Raw genomic sequence first — 18,137 nt, forward strand, 5'->3', positions numbered from 1 at the left:
AACCCCGTAAATAAATGGTGGTGGGAAATGGCTCTTTACTCCTTGCTCCGTGTGTGTATGGGTGTGTGTGTGAGAGTGGGGGGGGGGGCGAGCGCAGGACTTTGGCAACAGTTCCGAGCAGAGCAAAGCTTGGATGTAAGACAGCTGCGCGGCGGGGGCGGGAGAAGAGCCCGTGGCACGCGCCCGGGCGCGCGCCCGGCCACACTCACACATGGTCGCGGCATCGGCATCAACAGCGCCTGCTGCCCGCGCGCGCGCCGCTCCCCTGCGAAGCGCAGAGTGGGTCCCCCGCCCTCCCTCACCCCCCCCCCCGGAGCCGCTTGCCTCCTCGCGCACCGGCGCGTAAGCGCACACGCCGCCGCCGCCGCCCCACGAGCCGTGGCAGGAGCCCGGGCGAGCCCAGCTGGGCCCTGACGCCCTTTCTGTCGGACGCGATGCATTCCTGCGGAGCCGCCTGCTGCATCTGAGGCAGGCAGGCAGGCAGGCAGGCGGGCGGGCGCGACCCCCCCCCCCCCATCATCGGCCTCGCTCGCCGCCGCCGCCGCCAGGGGAGGATGCCTGCGCTTGGCGGGGAGGCAGCCGCCGCTCGCTCGCTCAGTCGCGCCGCTGCCCGCTCGCCGGCCACGCTCGCCTGCCTGTGATTCCTGGCGGCGGCGGGTTGGATCCCTCCCCGGCCAGGTGCAGCCTCGGCTCGGGCCGCTTCTTGGCGCGCGCTTCCCCGTCGGCGCCTCCTGCAGCCAGCCGGCCCGCCAGCCCTCGGTCGCCCGCCCGCCCGCTCGCTCGCCTTCTCGACGCTGGCCCTGCTCGCAGGTTTGGAGCCTCGGCGCGGGGCGGGGCGGGGCGGGGGGGAAGGAGGACCCGACCAGCCCGGGTGAAAAGGGCAGCTCGGCGCCCCGGGCGAGCCTCTCGGCCAGACAGCGGGCGGTGGGGTGGAAAGGGGCCTCCCCTTGAGGGGTCTGGCGGCCGTCCGGGGAGTAACGGGGCCTCTTCTGCCTCCTCTCTCTCCCCCCCCCCGCAGAGCAGCGCCTCCTTCCCTGCCCCAGCCCTGACCATGATGGACCTCAAGGTGGACGACGAGGAGGTGGAGAACGGGCAGCCCGTCAGCCTGGAGGCCTTCGCCAGCAGCTCCACGCTCCACGGCCTGTCCCACATCTTCTCCTACGAGCGCCTCTCGGTCAAGCGCATCTTCTGGACCCTCTGCTTCCTGGGCTCCTTCGCCCTGCTGGTCTTTGTGTGCAACGAGAGGATCCAGTACTACTTCCGCTACCCGCACGTCACCAAGCTGGACGAGGTGGCCACCAACCACATGACCTTCCCCGCCGTCACCTTCTGCAACCTCAACGAGTTTCGCTTCAGCCGGGTGACCAAGAATGACCTGTACCATGCCGGGGAGCTGCTGGCCCTGCTCAATAACAGGTGGGTCAGGGGCAGGGGAGAGAAGCGCCTCCTTGTACCGAAGGCCGCTGGGCCGGGGGCTCCAAAGCCTCGCTGTGGGTTGGCGTGCAACAGTTGGCGCACTCGGTGTTGACGGGTACCCCACCTGTGACATGTACTTAACATGTATGTTACACTGAGCAATTCTATTTGTGGTGCGCTGAAACATGCTGCTTTCTTCTAATGCACATTGCTGTGTGCTATGCTAATGCACACAGGCATACTGGGCCACATGCAAGGCCCTGCATGCCGTACATGTACCCTGCATGCATACCTGTGTGTCATGCTGAAGATGCTATGGAAAACCATGCATGTCTACACCTGTTTCCTTGCAAATGCTGTACACATGGAAACAGCACCTACGTGCTGCCTTGCTCCTGTCATGTGTCATACGCAGCCCTATTCACACCCTACATGTGTTCCTTTCAGACTGCTTCTTTCCCATACAATAGATGTATCCCTTCTTTCCCCTCTGCCTGTTCACTTTGTATCATGCAGCTAGCCATTCTTCATTGCCTACCTAACAGTCTCATCTCACCCACTTCATTGGTAAACTGAGCCAATCTCTATGGGAAGAGGATGATAACTACAACCAAGGAAGGCCTCAACTCTGGCAGTCTTCTCACGCACTGCTGTGCAGGTGTAAATAAAAAGATGCAGAACCAGGAGCAGTTAAAACTCAGGACCATGGACTCCCCTGAGAAGAGGTCCAGAGGAGTCAGGCTTTCTGCACCGTTAGCTGTGCAGCAGCATCATACCATGTTAATTCTTTGCCTTCCTTGTAACAAGCTGTTGGCAGCTAAAGCTGCTCTTTGCTTGTTTTAGTGACTGCTGTTAAGTGCTCAGGTGCATGAACCCTAAGAACCCCCCATGGCATTTCACTGCATTTCCGATAGGCATGTTACTGCCCTCTGCTGCAGAGAATTGCAACTCCTCAGCAGTGTGCCACAGACCTATTGTATTCTTAAGGAGGGGGTGTGGAATGGTGGAGGCAGCCTTTTCAGGGAAGTTTGCATGGGTTTCTAAGACATACTGCCTCTTTTGCTACTGTCATGCCCTTCTGGGGCAACAGGAAAGTTGAAGGCTTATTCTGTATGGCATAAACCAAATCTGTTATATAATTTATCCCCACATTCCACAACTAAAAATAGCCAAACATTTAGGCCATTAAAGGATAAAGTTACAAGATGTCCCTTTTAAAATGGGGGTTCCTTTATTTTAAAGGGCTACTGCAAAATGCCCCCATTCCGTTCCATAGGGGTCCATGTTTCAGAACAGAAGGACATAACAGTTCTGCTGTAGTGGACAGACGGCCCTTCTAGTTCTGCTTTCCATTTCCAACAGTGGCTAGCCACAGTTTTAGGGGGGAAAATAACCGGAGGGGAACCCAATAGAAGGTTATAAATGTACACATAGCATGGAGAAAGTGGATGGGGAGAATTTTTTCCTATTTTTCCCAGGCTTGCCCACTGACATTGATTGGAAGAAGAATCACAACAGACAAAGGAAATTATGTCTCCTCACAACACATAATGTATGGAATCCGCTGCTAGAAGGTGGAGTGATCCTGACCAAAAGCTTAGGTGACTTTAAAAGGGGACAGGGCACACTCATGGAGGATAGTTCTACCGGCAGCCATTAGCTACAATTGCTTAGCAGAACCTCCAGGTACCAAGGCAGTATACCTTTGACCACCAGATGCTGGGTGCCATGGGAGAAGGTCCCTTTTTTGTCCTTTGTAACCTGTTTCTGGACTTCCCAAGAGCATCTCTCTGGCTTAGCCGTAGTAGGAAACAGGGTGGTGGTAGACTAAATTGGCTCCTTGTCTGATGGAACAGGGCTCTTCTTATGTTCTGGGGTTCATTCTTGGCTGTTTACTCTGTCTCTGGTTGTTTGAGGGCTTAGGATCTGAGATCCTCCATATGGCATTGAGGGTTTTGTAGCCAATCCTGGTAGCTAGCAGTCGGTAAGGTTCAGCTTTCTTGCATCCTGCTCCACAGCGGCCGAACCAAACTGGTTATTCTTGCAATTTATTATTTATATAATGACATCAGTGTGGATGGCACTGTACAGAGCATGAGAAGACTGGTCTCTGTTTCACGGACCTTACAATCTAATCACAGGGGAAATATAAAGCAAAAGGAGGAAAATGAAGTAAACAGTGGAAGTACATCTGTGCCTTGTTCTTATATATTGTTTTTGTAAGAGGTGGGGGCCAGTGGATTGTTCTGGCCAAAGCTCCATAGGTGTGTATTGAGGAGGGGTTTGAAATAAATGAAAGAGGAGGAAACAGCCCTCCCCTTTTGGATCCACTGCCTGAGGCGAGGGTGCCTAGGGGGGAGTCACAGGAATAGTGAGTATCTAGAACAGCCTCTCTTCACCAGCTCCTGATGCTGATCTAGTATCGTTCTCCACAGTGGTGGACTGGTCTAAAAATATTAGTTGCCAGGAGACAAAGGGGGCCCACCCACAACTATAAGGCTATCATTTAATTTCTATAAGAAATAAATAAAATTTTCAAAAAATACATAGGTTAAAAAAAAGTACAATTAAAATGTTTGTGAAATAAATGTATATTTTTAGTAATTACAGTATACATATATTGTACATTTTACTGGCAGTATACAGTAGATACTAAATGTAAATACAGATTGTTATAATTAAATTTTTTTATTTTAAATAAATGGTGGATATTTTTAAATAGTTTGCCATGTATGCAGTAGCTCGATACAAAGTTGACTTCAGCTGCACGTCACGATCCCAGGCTGGGATTCCCAGCTAAGCTTATACTTGTGAACAAGCAAGAGAAAAAACGCCAGGAAAGTTTTGAAACATTCAATAAAATTAACATGATCACGTAGAATTTTTAAAAAATTGAAATAGTAATACAACGTAAATTTTAGTTGCATACAGTAATAATATTGGAACTTCTATTATATTTTCAAGCTACTTGAAAGGTCATTATCATTTTAAACATATTGTCTAATGTTTAAGTGGGCCAACTTGCCATCGGGCAAGCTGACACCCTGGCCAGTCCGCCCCTGGTTCTCCATGTGTAAAAAGTGCCCTCTTGTGATAAAGCTGGGTTTCTGTGAATTGTAGGTAGTATCTTTACAACTTCATGTTTTTGGCTTTCATGATTCTGGAGGTCTTCTATTAAACCCAGAATGAGGAGTTCCCAGACTCCTCATAATTGCCAACTCCAGGGGCTCTGGTCGTATTCCTCTACTGACACAATTGTATTGCTGTATCTCACTGCACACATTCATGCAAAAAATATATATATCCAAATTATGATAAAATATCCAATTCAGAATGTTACATACAATTAATCACATTCATGCAAAATATGCAAGCTTGTACAAACCTTGCCAAAGGACTTAATTTATTCTGAGAACAGAATTTGAGGTTTCTTGATGTAGAATGTGATGTATGTTTATTTTTTGAGCACCAATGAACTGCCCCAAGCTTCTCTGAAAGTAGTATAATTTATTTATGTTGGCTGCTGCAGTTTAAGTACTGATTTCCCTGCACCTCCAGGGTCACTCTTTGGAGGGACTAACTGCAGGAAGTTTGACTGGGATTCTGTTTTGGCGAATCAAGTGATCCCAAAGAGCCAGTCCACAGCTACTGCCTGACATAAAGCTCCCATCTCTGGGCAAACATTGCTGAGGGAGACCTCCAGGCTATGCTTGTTCAAGGTACTTGTCAGCTCTTGCATTTGAGCTCTTGACAACTCATTTATAACATTTATTGACTGCTTTTATTTTTTTAAAAAGCCCAAAGCAATTTAAGATACTCACTATAGCCATCTTTCAGTGACAGAAATGCCAGAATGCTTGACTTCACCATGCCAGAAGGCACAGTACTGAATCCGAGACTCTGAAGATTTCCAAGAATCATACAGTAATAACAAAGAAAGCTCAACTGTGTGTCATTGTTACCAATGCAGAAGCTCTGAGGGCTGATTCATATGTTACCTTTGCAAATGACACTGGCTGCTGGGAAGAGTAGAAACAGTATCGCCCCACCCATCTGCATATTCCTAATTTACACATGTTATGGGAGTGATGTGGTCTTTGTCAATGGGGTGGGGCTGTGGCTCAGAGCTAGAGAATATGCTTGGCAGGCCAGAGGTTTCAGGTTCAATCCCCAGCATCTCCAGTTAAATGGGTCAAGCAGCAAGTGATGTTGAACAACCTCTACCAGAAATCATGGAGAGCGGCTGCCAGTCATAGCAGACAGTGCTGAACTTGATGGACCAGGGTTCTAGGTAGCTTCATGGTGCTCTCATGCTGCAAAGAGTCAGTACATCAGAACAGAATTGGATCAACGCCACGTAATACCCATTGTCAGGAAGACTAACAGTTGTGTATTATTAGAGGTATTCTAGCACTGGGATTAAATCAGTACATTTTCCAAGATGAGTTCTACAATTTGTATAAATTAAGGAAATGGGCATATATTGGTTTTGTGTGAGAGCCAACATGGTGTAGAATCATAGAGTTGGAAGGGACCACCAGGGTCATCTAGTCCAAACCCCTGCACAATGCAGGAAATTCACAACTGCTTCCCCCCACACCCCCAGAGACCCCTACTCCATGCCCAAAGTTTGGCCGGAGATCCTGGAGGATTTTTTTTTTTTTTCAATCTGGCCTGGAGGAAAATTGCATCCTGACCCCGAAGTGGCTATTGTCATTTCCCAGGGCATGTAAGAAAGGGTCGCGAGAGCTAAACACTGATGCAAACCTTCCTGCCCTCTCTCTCATGATCTGCCTAAGTTCACAGAATCAGTATTGCTGACAGATAGCCATCTAGACTCTGCTTAAAAACCTCCAGGGAAGGAGAGCCCATCACCTCCCGAGGAAGCCTGTTCCACTGGTGTAGTGGTTACAGTGTCAAACTAAGGCTGTGGGAGACCCTGGTTTAAATCCCCACTCTGCCATAGAGGCTTACTGGATGACGTCAGGCCGGTCACACTCTCTCTCTCTCTCAGCCTAAAAGGGTTGTTGTGAGGATAAAATGGAGGAAGGCCGTTAACGTAAGCCACTTGGGATCCCATTGGATTCAGTATAAAGTCTAAATAAATAAATAAGACATCTCTTTCTGCTGGCCAAGAATTATACTAGGCACTGAGGCCCACCCTTTAACCGCTAGAAATCCTGCTCTGTTCCCTCTCTTGGCTTTCTGATATTTCATCAAGCACTGCCATACAATTTCAGGCCTATGTTTGTACCTAGAAAACTTTGTTTTAAGACAAAGATAAAATTATCAGGAGGCCATAGTGTATCAAAAAGCACATCACTACAACAGTTTCTCTTGTTTCCAGTGCAGCACATCAAAATGAAGCAGAAGAAGAAGTATACCTATATGAGATTAACGCTTGTGGCATTCAGATAACCTACATCAGAAGTCATTGTCCAAGCAGCTGTTGCACGGATGCCTATCCACCATGTGGGCCAACAGAGGATCAGTATGGGCAGAAGCATATGACCCAGCACTGAAACAGTACAGTCTGCCCCCCCCCCCACACACACAATTAATAACCATGCAGAGTCTTTAGCAAGACAATATTGCTAGTGTCGGACTAGGATTGGGGAGGCCTGAATTCCAAAGGCCATTGTTCCATGAAGTTCAGTGCAAGACCATGGCTTGGATCCACTGGAGAATTTCCTAGTGCATAAGGAGATTTTCACCCATTCTCCCACTCCGAAGCAAATTTCTGACTCTCCCTGTCTTCCAGAAGCTGCATGGGGGGGGGCGGCTTTTGGGGCTCTCGTGGGAAGGAGGAGCCAGGGAAATCATTCTTTGCATTCAGAAATTCCTTCTGCTTGTGGAAATCTTCTGGTGGATGCAAGTCAATGGACTGAAGTACCATCTTCAAGAACTTGAAGGGCTGTCATATAGAGGATGGTGCCGAGTTGTTTTCTGTTGCCCAAGAAGATTAGAGTGGTACCTCAGTGGAACAGGTTTCCTCAGGAGGTGGTAAGCGCTCCTTCCCTGGAGGTTTTTAAGAAGAGGTTAGATGGCCATCGGTCAGCAATGCTGATTCTATGACCTTAGGCAGATGATGAGAGGGAGGGCATCTTGGCCATCTTCTGGGCATGGAGTAGAGGCCACTGGGGGTGTGTGGGGGAGGTAGTTGTGAATTTCCAGCATTGTGCAGGGGGTTGGACTAGATGACCCTGGTGATCTCGTCCAACTCTATGATTCTATGGCTGGTTGCTATTTCTACATGGCAGGCTTTGAGGGTAAAGGGGTGGGGTTGAGTGGGGTGAGGGACATTCATATATGCTATTCCAACCTCCATAGAAGAAGGGCATGAGAAAAAAAAAGTATAATACATCTTTGTTGCTATTAAAGAACGAGGTACAGGTGTATTGTAACAGAAAGCTTTGAAGAGAGTGTATGTGTGTGGTAGGCTTAACATTGTGAAGCGTGCTGTGTGAATATAAGGTCACTCCATGCATATTCTCACTCTGAACATTCACAAAGGGCCAAATGATATGTGTTGGGGAGAGATCCATGTATATTTATTCTGCCCTACACATGTGAGTGAGGGGAACTTTTACCCCTTCCCCATCTTACCTCACTGCATTCTGTTGTTTGAAGCGTTGTTGTTTTTCTGGCTCACTATGATTCCTGAAATGATGTGGCCTGGAAGAAAAATGTTTGAAGCGTGGGGAATAATATACACACGGATCATTCCCATTGTGTCAATTGTGGCCTTGTAAGTGGCATATTTCATAAAAGCAAGGGAATAGCAGATTTCTACTTTTGATTAAAAAAAATAAGTTTCTAGCTCTTATGAATATAACAAAGATAATACGTGTGATGACTTCAGCATGTGCAGAAGCTGCCGGTTTGAGGTAAAGTGTAACCGTGTGTTCTGCAAATGCCTGGCTTCATTCATGCAGGAGCACAGCATGCTTGCTTGCCATCTAGGGTGTCTAAATACCAGGTTCTCATTGCACAAATGGCTGTCTACTGCACATCCCCACACCAAATAAGCTGTAGCTGAGAACATATTGGGCATAGGATGCCTCTGTATCGCACTCCATAAAGCTTCTACAAGTACATCACTCAGCTAGATCATAGGGACTGTGGTGCTGTCTCCATAGGCTGAGGCCAACCCAGCCAAGGGATACAAGAAGCTAGACACTTTCCCTAAGAGACTAAACTCTGTGTTTTCTTCAGGTACGAGATCCCAGACACGCAGATGGCTGATGAGAAGCAGGTGGAGGTCTTGCAAGAGAAGGCAAATTTCCGCAACTTCAAGCCAAAACCCTTCAGCATGCTGGAGTTTTCTGACCGGGCTGGGCATGACATCCGGGAAATGTTGCTTTCCTGCTTGTTCCGCGGGGAGCCATGTGCTCCAGAAGACTTCAGAGTGGTGAGTGGATGTTTCTTGCCTTTGCCCCCTTGAGCAGGGAGATGCTGTATGTGCTTGGCTGGTGTTGTACTGTCTCAGACCCCACTAGGTGTCCAGGGAGAGGAGAATCTGTGTAGTTCTCAGGGGTTATGGATGGCTTTGCTGAAGAGAAATGTAGTGGCTGACAAGCTATTGTGCTGACTGTTTTGTGTATGATCTGCAATGACCTATATTGAAGTGCACCTTGGGGATCTCGAATTTGGTGAGAGGGCTACCAAAGCCTCCCTCAGATCTTGTTGACACAATACGTTTATCCTGGAATAATACACCCTTGATCTCCCTTCAACCTGATTTTTTTACACTTTCAGTCGAGTGAACCAGAGGCCAAAGTGAGTCATTGATTAAAGGATCATGTAGAAACAGCAAGCTTATTTTTGATGGGTGGAGGTAACTGTTATCTCAAGAGATACAGTGACTTGTGAAGGACCCAAGATAGAGTCTGCAAGAGAATACATCATTGGAGGTAGAGTTAAAGAACCTGTCACAATCTTGGTTACGTGTATAAATCCTGAGGCAATCAACTTTATGAATGTGGTGAGGCCTTGCAGTGGCAGATGATATTTACGTGGTGCTGATCTCTGGAAGATGCCCCTGTTGTAATTTTTCCTTGTCTGTGGATATACACCCAGAGTGTGGGCAGCCTTGGTTCATCCAATAGTGTGTAGGAGAGAAGGTCCAGTAGGGAAAACGTATCACTATCTATCTGGCCATGGACACTGTAAAGCCTGTCAGGAGATTGTAGTATCTGCGTCACTGATGTAGACTTGGATAGCTATTGGTGTAGATGTGGACTATCTCCATGTGCTGATTATTTGAATTATTATCTTGATGCCAAGTACTACTAGTGTTTGGTGGTGACTTGTGAGAATTTAAGTCGATGGTGCGTAAGTCATGCTTCGGTCAGAGCTGGAAGACCGTTACAGATTCCCACAAAGTATGCTTTTGAGTTCCTTGTAAGAGCAGCTTTGGATATCATGAAAAGGAACCCAGCCAGCCTGCCCTAGTTGTCTCATCTGGAGAAAAGCTGCACAAACTGCACAGAGGCTTCTTTTGTCAAGTTCATAGTCACTTTAGAGCAGGGGTGTCAAACATAAGGTTCACAGGCCAGATCCGGCCCCTTGGAAGCTCTTATCCAGCCCACGAGCCAGCAGAGGCAGTGACCCCCCCTCTCATCTGGGCTGGCCCAACCTGACCAAGTGACATTTATATCATACCCAGCCCTTGTAACAATTGAGTTTGACACCCCTGCTCTAGAGCATCTAAGCCCCCTCTGCTCAAGGTGAATAAAGACAATAAAAATGGACAGCTGCAACAGTGGCTCATACTCCCTGGTAGGGCAAGTGACAAATAAATACAGAGGGGAGAAGGAGCTCTACGATTTCTCAAGAAGGAAGAAATAAGCCAGAGTAAAATAATCAGACATCCTCAGCACATGGCAAAGCCCGTCATCTGTGCTGCTTGGACAACTTGATTCAGATCAACACACACATATGGGTTTACTTGAAGAAAGAGGATTAAACTTATTTATTTATTATAAAAAATTGATACCCCGCCTTTCCTTGTGGTTCAAGGTGGCTTACAATCATAATTAAAATAAATCTTAGGATAAAGCTTAGGCCAGGGATTGCCAGATGCAGCACTAAAAAACTATATGAAAAGAACTTCGGGGACTAATTCTGCTTCATGTACATGGAGGACACTTGTCAGAGGAAATAATTGATGAAGTGCTGGACAATATAGAGACATTTTATTAATCCCTCTGTTAATGTTACTAAGAGAGTGTATTGAGATGAAGAAACTCACAAACCTAAAACCACCTCCAGGTTGTTTCTGACACTCTCCAGCCTATTTTTTATTCTTGGGTTTGCATACTCTCCCTGTCCTTCCCTTGTGTGGGCAGCTGCAATTGGTGCTGTCCTGGTTTAAAAATCTTGGATCCAGCTCCAGTTGATCTGACTTTAGTTGGTTAGAGATACCTTTAAAATCAGAGCTTGTTTCTTTCCCAACAACCAAGATTAAATTTTGGATTACAATCCCAGATTCTGGAAAAGAAATAAACTTTGATTTGTTGAAACATCTGCATTTGGACAGCACAGCAACTTGTAGTTACATTGATGGCTTCCAAGGCAGGAGGTCTTTAGTCATAGCCTAAGCACACAAGCTGTGGGGAGTGGAGTGTAGACACACATTCGGCACAGGATCTGAGGCTCGTTCATGTCACAAACAAGCTGTGATTTGTTTATGATCCCTGAATGCAGTCTAAATCTTGAAGTTTCACCAGGCTTCACCTTCCAAGTATTCACACATATTTTGGCAACTGTAAGGACTAGAAACCTGCTTTTAGAAAGGCAAGATTATGCAGATGTTAGATTTTGCTTTCAGAATTAATTTTTAGATTTGTGCACTGCAGCTAGAGAATGGCAGAGCTATTGTTTGCCTGGACTTTGCCAGTTGAGAAGCTGGTAGCTGGATTTGGAGAATCTCCAAAGTTTTGAAGGAATAAAGTTCCTCTGTGCTTGCTAGATGGCATATGGCAGTACCAGTGCCATCCTGAGCATATAGTATCAAATTGGTCTCTAGTAGAAGAGCTAGATTTACATCCAGTAGCACCTTAAAGACCAGCAAAGGTATAAACTTTTGTATAAACTTTTGTCAGGTATCTGACGAACGGAGCTTTGAAAGCTTATCCCCTGGAAATCTTGTTGGTCCTTAAGGTGCTACTGGACTCAAATCCTGAGCAACCCTTCTAAATCAAATTGAAATCAGTGAGCTTAGAAGGGTTAACTCTGTTTAGGATGGCACTGCAAGTCACATTGGGTGTAAACGTGTTTAAAACTGCCTGGTAAAAACTGCCATCCTGTTCTTCTAGATTCCTGCATGCTTAGAACACCAGGGCATAGTTTGTAGGTTACAATAAATTATGGTTTGTTGTTATGCAAAAGAGCCTGGAAGATCCTCAGGCCCAGGCACTGTCTCCCATCTTCCCTTCTTTTGCATGCTGCTCCAACACATCAACAGGAAATTACAGTTTGTCTTTTCATCCAAACCTTCTTCCCTCCAAATCAGGATAAAACCAGAGTTTGAAATTCTGCTTTAGAGAGAACAAACCAGAGTTTGTAGTTTGGAGGAAGCAACAGATAGCAAAAGTATGTGACTTTTGAGACATAATGGTGGAAAGGGGAGAACATATGAAAGCTGGAGGATGCCTCAGGATTTATGTAATGACAAACCCTGCTACGTCTGAACCATGCCAGTTGCTATGGGACTGCTGATGCCTCCAGGCTGTGTTTAACTTCAGCAGAATCACCATGGAAGGGTGTAACTGTCAGTCCATGGACCAGTCATTTCCAAACTTCGCCAAAATGAGCCTCCCTAATTCAAACTTCTAAAGCATTCCCCATGGCTAATCCAGAACTAGCTGGTTCATATGCTCACGAAGAAAGTCCAAGAGTCTTAGCAGTCATAAAGCCCTTGGGAGGAATTGATCAGAGTCCTTAGATGATGGGAGAGCAGCAGGACAAAGCAAGATGAAGTCTGCAAAGCACCAGAAAGGTGGATATAAAGCATGCAACCAGTCCAAAAAATCTGAAAACAGGAAATGTTGAGGTATACATGTATGTAAGAACTAATTTATAAATCCAATAAATTCTAAACTTAATACATAAATATCCTTTAATAAATGTGTCATAAGTAATCATAACATAAAACTCTCATATTGTCAGTTATAAGACTTACTGGATTCATAATTTAGTGATTACATACAAATATACCTCAAATTCTATTGTTTGCAGGATGGAATCTGATCAAGGATAAAGTTGTGAGCCAGCAGCTGTGCTTTGCTGGGAGGATTCATAGCTGCAGAGACACAGCCTGAAAAACCAGGTCCCTGGACCATGGGCCAAGCAGGAAAGAGAAAGTCCACAGCTGCACTGATCACTTGTTTGGTGGGGACTGTGTTAAACCTCTTAGTTCTCCACCCAGTCAGCTGACAGGGGCAATGGCTGCTTTTATGAGAAAGCCCTATATGCAGAAACCCCTGAGGAAAGAATGTATAGTGTGCATTTGTGCATGAGATTCCTCAACATGGATGGTTAAGCAATGGCCTACCTATGGTCTGCAGGGACCTTCCAGGTGGTCTGCTGAATTAGGCCAGGAAAGTGTAGAAGAGGCTTGGCTTGGGCCTGGCTGGTGGCACCTGTCACCTCCTTCCAGCCTGCTGCAAACTGGGAGTGAGCTGAGCCCAATCATAACAGAGGTAAGAGGGGAGCATATGTCATCACTTCCCATCCTGCTGCTGTCTGGGAGCAAGCAAAGCGCGAGAGGCACTGCCAGCACCTCAAGGGCTCAGCTTGGACCAGGCTAGCAGTGGTTCAAGTCTGAGAGGTGCCGATGGGTGTCAGTTTCACTTAGAATCATAGAGCTGGAAGGGGCCATACAGGCCATCTAGGTCTAATCCCCTGCTTAATGCAGGATCAGCCTAGAGCTGTGTTGGCAAACCTATGGCACGCGTGCCAAGTCCGGCACGCCGAGCCCTCTCTGTGGGCACGCGCGGGGGCGGTTGGGGCTTTGAAGGGTGCATGGAGCTCTTCAAAGCCCCCCCTTCCCTGGACTTCCCCCCTTCCCTGGGCGGCGGGGGCTTTGAAGGGCTCTTCCCTGGACTCCCCGCCGCTGCCCCCCTTGCCGAGCTGGGAGGAAACCTCAGTATTCAGGTTAAATTGCCGTGTTGGCACTTTGCGATAAATAAGTGGGTTTTGGGTTGCAGTTTGGGCATCGATCTCTAAAAGGTTCACCATCACTGGCCTAGAGCATCCCTGACAAGTGCTTGTCCAGCCTCTGCTTAAAGACAAACTCTTGTCAGGGATGCTCTAGGCAATTGTGGCTTCCTCCCACCCCATCCCTGACTGACAGCAAGCCAAGCCCCAACGGCTCTGCCAGTAGTGTTGGGGTTCCACTTGGACCAGGCAGCTATCAGTACAGGGAAAACAGCACTGGCCCCTGGGGCAGGGGGTGGAGAGGATGGGAGCTGTAGTGGTGGTGGTGCATGGGGCTGGGCAGGAGAGGAAAGCCTAACTTCTCAGGGAAATTAATGATACTCTTATGCACCTCTGGATGCAGTGCCAGGCTCCTTGTACATGCAAGTAAGTGCCACTGGGTTGTGTACACACCTCTGTGAAGTTAATGGCAGGAAGCCTTAGTCTAGGAGGAGTATCCAGGTGTGAGCTCCAGGCTGTGAGCTCTAGTTCCATGATAATCCCATAAACAAACATCAGCAGACAAGCAGTCCAAAGAGAGTTGATTTATTGGAAAATCCACAGGTTAACAGAAGCTAATGGTCAAATGGACACTAATGAAAACTACAAGCACAGTACAGGGCATATATGAAAGAGCATAGGGCATATCGCGGTAGATCTGGATGCCATGGCAACCCCCCTCCCAGGAGCTGTCAGGGAGGTAGGATTCTACCAGCATTCCCACAGAGTCCAGTCTAAACACGTTGTTTGCAGGGCTAGAGCTGGCCTTGGCCAGCATCTGGAGAAACCACGAAAGCCGTCTGACACATTCCTTTCTCAGGCCATGCCTGACATTCTGCCCCCCCAAGGCCCCCCCTTCAGTTCCCGGGAGCTGGCTTGTGAGGGTAGGCAGCATGGAATTCGCGGACCAGGCGAGGGGCGGAGACATCTGTGAACGCACCCACTCATCCTGAGCAGAACTGAAGTGCTTCCAGCGAACTAGATATTGGAGAGAACCATGATGGATATGCAAGTCCAGGATTTTTTGCGATTTCAAAATGCTCCTCCCCCCCCCCCCACCATCACAGGCGCCTCAGGCGGTGGTTCAGGATGCCACTCCAGGGAGGGAACATGCAGTTTCAATAGACTGACATGAGACACAGGATGAATTCGCCTCAGTGATTTGGGGAGTGAGAGTTCTACAGTCACCGGGTTGATGATCCGGGAAATGGGGAACGGATCCACATACTTGGCACTGAGTTTGCCACACAGGCAGGTTGATCGTAGATTCTTGGTGGACAAATAAACTGAATCTCCCACCCCGTACTCTTTACCCGGCGAACGGTGTTTGTCAGCTTGAGCCTTATATTTACGTTTGGCTTGCTCTAAATTTTTTATCAGCCACAGCCAGGTTGTCTGAATCATGTGGAATGGTGCACAGCATTATTGTAAGCATATTCCGCAAAGGGCAACAGTCCTACCCAGTCATCTTGATGGTAATTAACATAACAGCGCAAGTAGCACTCTAACACAGCATTCAGCCATTCCATTTGGCCGTCTGTTTGGGGATGGAAAGCGCTTGATAGTCCTTGTTCCACCCCAACTAACTTCAAGAAGGTTATCCAGAACTTAGCCACATATGTGCTCCCGCGGTCGCTCACTATCTTGTGCGGAAAACTGTGCAATCGGAATACATGTGACACAAAGAGGCGGGCTAATTTTGGGGCGGAAGGGATACCTGCGCAAGGTACGAGATGCACTTGTTTTGAGAACAGATCCATGATTACCCAAAGTACAGTTTTTCCCTCACTGAGGGGTAGATCAGTCATAAAATCCATTGAGATTACCTCCCAGGGTCTAGTGGGAGGTTACAATAGTCCAGGTGGCTTGCCCTGGGGCCTCTTGGCCACAGCACACACTGGGCAACTGCAGATGAGCGAATCCATGTCGGATCGCATACCCGCCCACCAAAACTGTTTCCTCAGCAGATGTAACGTTTTGAGAAATCCAAAGTGTCCCGCAGTCTTAGCCCCATGAACCAGACCTAAAACCTCCCCCCACAGTATCTTAGGAACATACAACTTTGATTCTTTGTACCAATAACCTCCGCGTTCAATCAGAGAAGCCGGGAGGGTTTGGGCGGAGAGTTCTGCTTGGCAACTGCGATGGAGAGTTTCCTTGAAGGAATCAGTAAGCCCCTCCACATCCGGCACCTTGGGAACTGTGCTGTCAGGCGTTTCGGAGGGAGGAGAGGCCGGCACCTTTGAGGGGGGCAGGGTGGATGGTTCGACCGGGCGGTCGGGTCCCTGCACCTCAGGACTCGCACCGGTAGACTGCATGGATGGAGGAGTCAGGGCCGGCGAGGGAGGCAAGGGGAGTGGAGTGGACAGCTCGACCGATGTGGTCGGGCATTGGGCTTCCCCCCCTTCCGAAGGCGGCGGCGTTGTGAGCCGGGTCTGCAACCGGGTTTGGACTGCCAAGGTGGGCAGTAAACCTCTCTGAGCAGGGGTAAATAGAGACTCTGTGGGGCGCTTGATCTTGGTAGGATACTGGGGTAGCCTAGACAAAGCATCGGCCAGCAAGTTTTGCTTCCCTGGCACATGTTTCAAGACAAAGCGGAATTGGGCAAAGAAGTCCGCCCATCGTACCTGTTTCGTGGACAGTTTGCAAGCCCCCGTTAATGCCTCCAAGTTTTTATGATCGCTCCAAACTTCAAAAGGGACTTTAGATCCTTCTAAAAACTGTCTCCATACTGTGAGGGCATGTTTAACCGCAGCAGCCTCCTTTTCCCAGACCGGCCAATTGAGCTGAGATTGTGTGAACTTCTTTGAGAAGTAAGCGCATGGATGCAGTTGACCATCCCCCCCTCGCTGCAGCAGTGCACCTCCCATGGCTACCTCAGACGCGTCTACTTGGACTACAAACATTCGTTCACAATCAGGGTACTGTAAAAAGGGTTTGGAGGTGAACAGTCGTTTGAGACTGTCGAAAGCAGTTTGACACTGGGGGGTCCAATTTACTCTGGTCGTAGGCAAGGTGGCCGCGCTTCCCTTTCCCTTAGTTTTAAGGAGGTCTGTGATGGGCAACGCAATCTGGGCGAAGTGGGGGAGGAACCCCTGTAGAAATTTGCGAACCCGAGAAATCTCTGAACCTGTTTACGTGTAGAGGGTGGTTCCCAATTGATCACGGCTTGCACCTTTTCTGGGTCCATTGTAAGTCCTTGGTGCGATATTATATAACCCAGAAAAGTTAACTGTTTTTGGTGGAAATCGCACTTGGACACCTTAGCATAGAGCTGATTGTCTCTAAGACATTGCAACACTTCCCTAACCAGGGCAATATGTTCATCCATGGTCTTAGAATAAATAAGAATGTCATCTAAGTAGACCACCACCCCCTTGAGCAGCAAATCATGTAGGATCTCGTTAATGAGTTGCATAAAGACCCCGGAGCCCCTTTCAATCCAAAAGGCATCACCAGAAACTCAACCATGCCAAAGCAACTGGAGAAGGATGTGAGGGGTTCATCTCCTTCTCGAATTCTGATTCTATAATAGGCTTCGACCAAATCCAATTTGGTGAAAATGCGTCCCTCCTTTAGTTGCCCCAGAAGATCTGAGATCAGAGGGATGGGGTAGGCATTGGTTTGAATAACTGCATTAAGTTTTTGAAAATCGATGCATAAACGCAAGTCACCAGTCTTTTTACGCACGAAGAAAGCTGGGGCCGAATAAGGCGCGGTAGAGGGTCGGATGAAACCTCGAGCCAGATTCTTGTCTAAGAACTCACAGAGCACTGTTCTTTCAGAAGCGCTCATGGGGTAAATTTTGCTTTTTGGCATTTTTCCATCCCCCACCACCTCAATAGCACAGTCTGTTCTGGGGGGGGGGGTAACACGTCACACTCCTGTACATTAAAGACATCCGCAAAGTCCTGGTACTCAGGAGGTATTTGGGATGGACCTGTAGTGTCTGAAGCCAAGGCAGGAGTCGATTGGATTATGGTCTTGACAGCTACTTCGTACTGGTGCCATTCACACATTGGATTGGAGAATGCTAAAGTCTTGGCCTCCCAGTCAATGGAGGGGCTGTGCCCTCTGGGCCAATTTATTCCCAACACCACAGCATAACGAATATTGGGGGCTATAGTAAAGTCAATTTGTTTCCAATGGTGGCCTATTCCCATCGCTACTCCCCAAGTGCGACAGTCTACTGGCCCACCCTTTAAGTCATTGTCATCCATCTGGGCGAACTGAACAGGTGCCAGCAAAGGCACCAATTTGACTTTGAGTGCCTGAAACGTGGCCTCATTGATCAAGGAGCGGGCACATCCAGAGTCTATTAAAGCTTTAACTTGTAACTGGGGGCCCTTTCTATAATGTTGCAATATTACATCCACATAAACAGTCTCTCCCACCTCACTCACCATTAAGGGAGCCTTGGGTTTTGCAGAAGCATCTGTGGAGGTGTGCGGTGGCACTCCATTCACCGCAGACCCAGTCCGTTTTTTGATTGATCCAGGGGAGACTCCAAGTTCAGAGCA

The 18,137-nt window shown here is 48.0% G+C and overlaps 1 protein-coding gene across 1 annotated transcript in view; it reads left to right on the forward strand.

The window, feature by feature from the left end:
* The first annotated feature begins 1,046 nt into the window (after positions 1–1,046).
* ASIC1 (acid sensing ion channel subunit 1) overlaps positions 1,047–18,137 on the forward strand; it is a 211,317-nt gene continuing 194,226 nt past the window's right edge. Inside the window, exons 1-2 of the mRNA XM_056854415.1 lie at positions 1,047–1,416; positions 8,632–8,827. Of these exons, the coding sequence (XP_056710393.1) occupies positions 1,052–1,416; positions 8,632–8,827 (561 nt within the window). The 5' untranslated portion in view covers positions 1,047–1,051. The remainder of the gene's footprint in view (positions 1,417–8,631; positions 8,828–18,137) is intronic.

The sequence above is a fragment of the Euleptes europaea genome, chromosome 1 (genome assembly GCF_029931775.1).
Source record: "Euleptes europaea isolate rEulEur1 chromosome 1, rEulEur1.hap1, whole genome shotgun sequence".
NCBI lineage: Eukaryota > Metazoa > Chordata > Lepidosauria > Squamata > Sphaerodactylidae > Euleptes > Euleptes europaea.